At 40.7% G+C, this 3,196-nt stretch overlaps 1 protein-coding gene across 1 annotated transcript in view; it reads right to left on the reverse strand.

Moving 5' to 3' along the window:
• Window positions 1-525: 525 nt before the first annotated feature.
• The window catches only part of LOC106475127 (5-hydroxytryptamine receptor-like), a 7,082-nt gene continuing 4,411 nt past the window's right edge, over window positions 526-3,196 (reverse strand). The window contains exon 2 of the mRNA XM_013935824.1: window positions 526-1,813. Within this exon, the coding sequence (XP_013791278.1) occupies window positions 526-1,813 (1,288 nt within the window). The remainder of the gene's footprint in view (window positions 1,814-3,196) is intronic.

A 3,196-nucleotide genomic window follows, 5' to 3' on the forward strand; every position in this document is an offset into this window, starting at 1 on the left:
AGAGAACATTGAGTTCTAGGCATGTTGTAGCACACGATAATTAGTGTGCGGACCATTTTTATTTATATAGTGTTCTGTGAACACATAAATCAGTTAAATGACGAAAAATTAGGTGTATATTTACTTGTGACCACTCAGTGTACAATTCTGTTTTCAAAGCCTTACGTACCCTGATTAGTTATCGGTTAGTTTACAGACCGCAAACAGCCCATTGTGTTACTTTGCACTAAAAACACGACAGCAATATTTAAGCCTTACTTGTCATAGAAAGTAAGACTAATTTCAAACTCGTTTAATGTGACATTTCAGTATACATACAGTGATTCACAACAAAGAGCCCCCTCACCAGTGGCACAGCGGTACGTCTGCAGACTTACAACGCTAGAAACCCGGTTTCGATACCCATGGTGAGCAGAGCACAGATAGCCCATTGTGTAACTTTGTGCTAATCACTAAGAAACAAACAAACACAACGGAGAACGTGGATAGCTAACCAGTGGTGATAACATTTTCTGTGATGTCAGATTACCTAGAAATTCTCCTGACCATTCGTTTAAAGGCGCACCGAAAGTCTGGGCTGAAAACCGTGTAGATGATGGGATTCAACATGGAATTAGCGTATCCAAGCCACAAGAAGACACTAAAAACATAAGGGCCCGGATCGCACTCGCTACACATAGGCATCATCAAAGCGACGATAAAAAAGGGTAACCAACAGGCGACGAAAATTCCTGTAATAATCGCTAATGTTTTTGCCGCTTTTCTTTCCCGCTTGGATTCGGCGCTTTCCTTGGTCGTCTTTTTTCGCTTTCTCTTAGAAAGTAGAAAAGGTTTACTAGATTCTTCAGAAGGTGTCGCTTTTTTCTGAGAATCGCTTCCCAACGAATATGCCGTTGCACTCGAACTAGTATTGCTAGAAGAACCCGTTGTGAACGTGGTTGTTATTTCTACCGTAGATGTCGCTGCGGGTGGAACAGGTAGTCTCTGGAAAGCACGATAGCTAGAATTTCCGGGTTTGCGACGGATTCTTTTCCTCGCCTCTTTGTAGATTCGCCAATAAAGAACCAGCACAATCAGAAGTGGAAGAAAGAACGACGAAAAAGTGGCGAATATTTGATACGATAAGTCTTGGTTAACCAAACACTCTCGTTCATTGTGGATCCGTTCCTCAAACTCAGGATCCTTCCAGCCAAAAAAGGGTGCAATGGAAACTAACAATGCTACTGTCCAAACGAGAAGAATCATCAGTCCAATATGTCGAACGCTTCTTTGGTGAACGTAGTCTACGTTTGTCACAGCCCAGTAGCGGTCAGTAGCAATGGCTAAAAGATGCAATATGGAGGCAGTACAACACAGGACGTCACAAGAAGTCCATACGTCACACAACAGTGGTCCTAAAATCCATTTTTGGCTAACCTCGTACACAGCTCCCAATGGCATCACCAAACAGGCAACCATTAGGTCCGTCATGGCTAATGACAACACCAGATAGTTACCGACCGTCTTGAGGTTTTTCTCCATCAAGATTGCAGCAATCACAAACACGTTTCCAAGAATCGTGGCTAAGATTAATAAGGACAAGAGAGACGATATCCCAGCTACCCATAACGTTCCCACATCAGTTTCCAACGGATATGAAGAATAAGAGCTGTTTCCAGAAGAGGCGTTGATTTCAATATCAGAATCATTTTTCTTAACTGGAAGATAATCAGAAAAGTCCAGAAGCTTATCGGAATCATTGGGAGTTTCTTCATAGGTTAATATTTCAACATATTCAGATAGGAAAGCTACGCTGTTTATCATGATTTGATACCTAAGAAAAAACAAACAAAATATAAAACAAAATTAGGCATAACAATTCATTATAGGACATCTAACAAGAATCAAACAAAGTTATATACATGAAAACTTAAATGTTCTATAACATTTTACTATATTCTTTTGCTTCAAGATTTCTTGACCTTTGACCCTCCATGTTTCGACCCCGTCCTCAACTTGAATTGCTTAAATATGCTAATAAAGCTAGAAAAAGGTGAACTTTACTCTCCAAATAATAAAAAACAACTTATTTCAGCCAACGTTTCGCCATTGCAGTTTCATCAGGACTAGTAGTAAAAAAAACTCGGTATGCTTGCTGTAGCACTACGGTTTTGACTGATGGAAATGCTTTTTGTTTTCCTACATTTATTGCCAAAATGCTTAAATTCCTACAAATCCTGAAAAAGGAACAGAATGTTGTTGTGAAATACCGTATGGAGATGTTTTTCTGTTTTAAAGGCCCCCTAGTGGCACAGCGGTATGTCTGCGGACATACAACGCTAGAATCCGGGTTTCGATACCCGTGGTGGGCAGAGCACAGATAGTCCATTGTGTAGCTTTGTGCTTAACTACAAACAAACCACTGTGGCACAGCGGAATGTCTGCGGACATACAACGCTAGAATACGGGTTTCGATACCCGTGGTGAGCAGACCACAGATAGTCCATTGTGTAGCTTTGTGCTTAACTATAAACAAACCAACGTGGCACAGCGGTATGTCTGCGGATTTACAACGCTACAATCCTGGTATCGATACCCGTGGTGGGCAGAGCACAGATAGTCCATTGTGTAGCTTTGTGCTTAACTACAAACAAACCACTGTGGCACAGCGGTATGTCTGCGGACTTACAACGCTAGAATCCGGGTTTCGATACCCGTGGTGGGCAGAGCACAGATAGTCCATTGTGTAGCTTTGTGCTTAATTACAAACAAATTGTTTTAAAATGTGGATTTGGCATTATGGTAAACGCAGAAAAAATTCTGGTCTTATTTGTTTACTTTTCTCAGTAGGATATTAATTTTTTTTTGCAGAAATAATACTGTAGAAAGTGAAAATGCTTAACTGGAATAAAAAATACAAACCTGCTACAATGACTTTTTGATAATTGTCATATTTACTTATCCCAATATCTACCGCTCTGGATATTCGTTTCTTTGTTTTTAAGCGCAAAGCTACGCAATGGGTTTTCTGTGCAATCTTTCTGTATGTTCTAAGTACTTGAATATTAACTCTGTTGAATTTTCTTCACTATTCTTTTGAAATACGGCCCGGCATGGCCAGGTGGTTAGGGCGCTCGACTAGCAATCTGTGGGTTGCGGGTTCGAATCCCCGTCACATCAAACATGCTAGCCCTTTCATCCGTGAGGGCGTTATAAT

The sequence above is a fragment of the Limulus polyphemus genome, unplaced genomic scaffold (assembly GCF_000517525.1).
Source record: "Limulus polyphemus unplaced genomic scaffold, Limulus_polyphemus-2.1.2 Scaffold8121, whole genome shotgun sequence".
Classification (NCBI taxonomy): domain Eukaryota; kingdom Metazoa; phylum Arthropoda; class Merostomata; order Xiphosura; family Limulidae; genus Limulus; species Limulus polyphemus.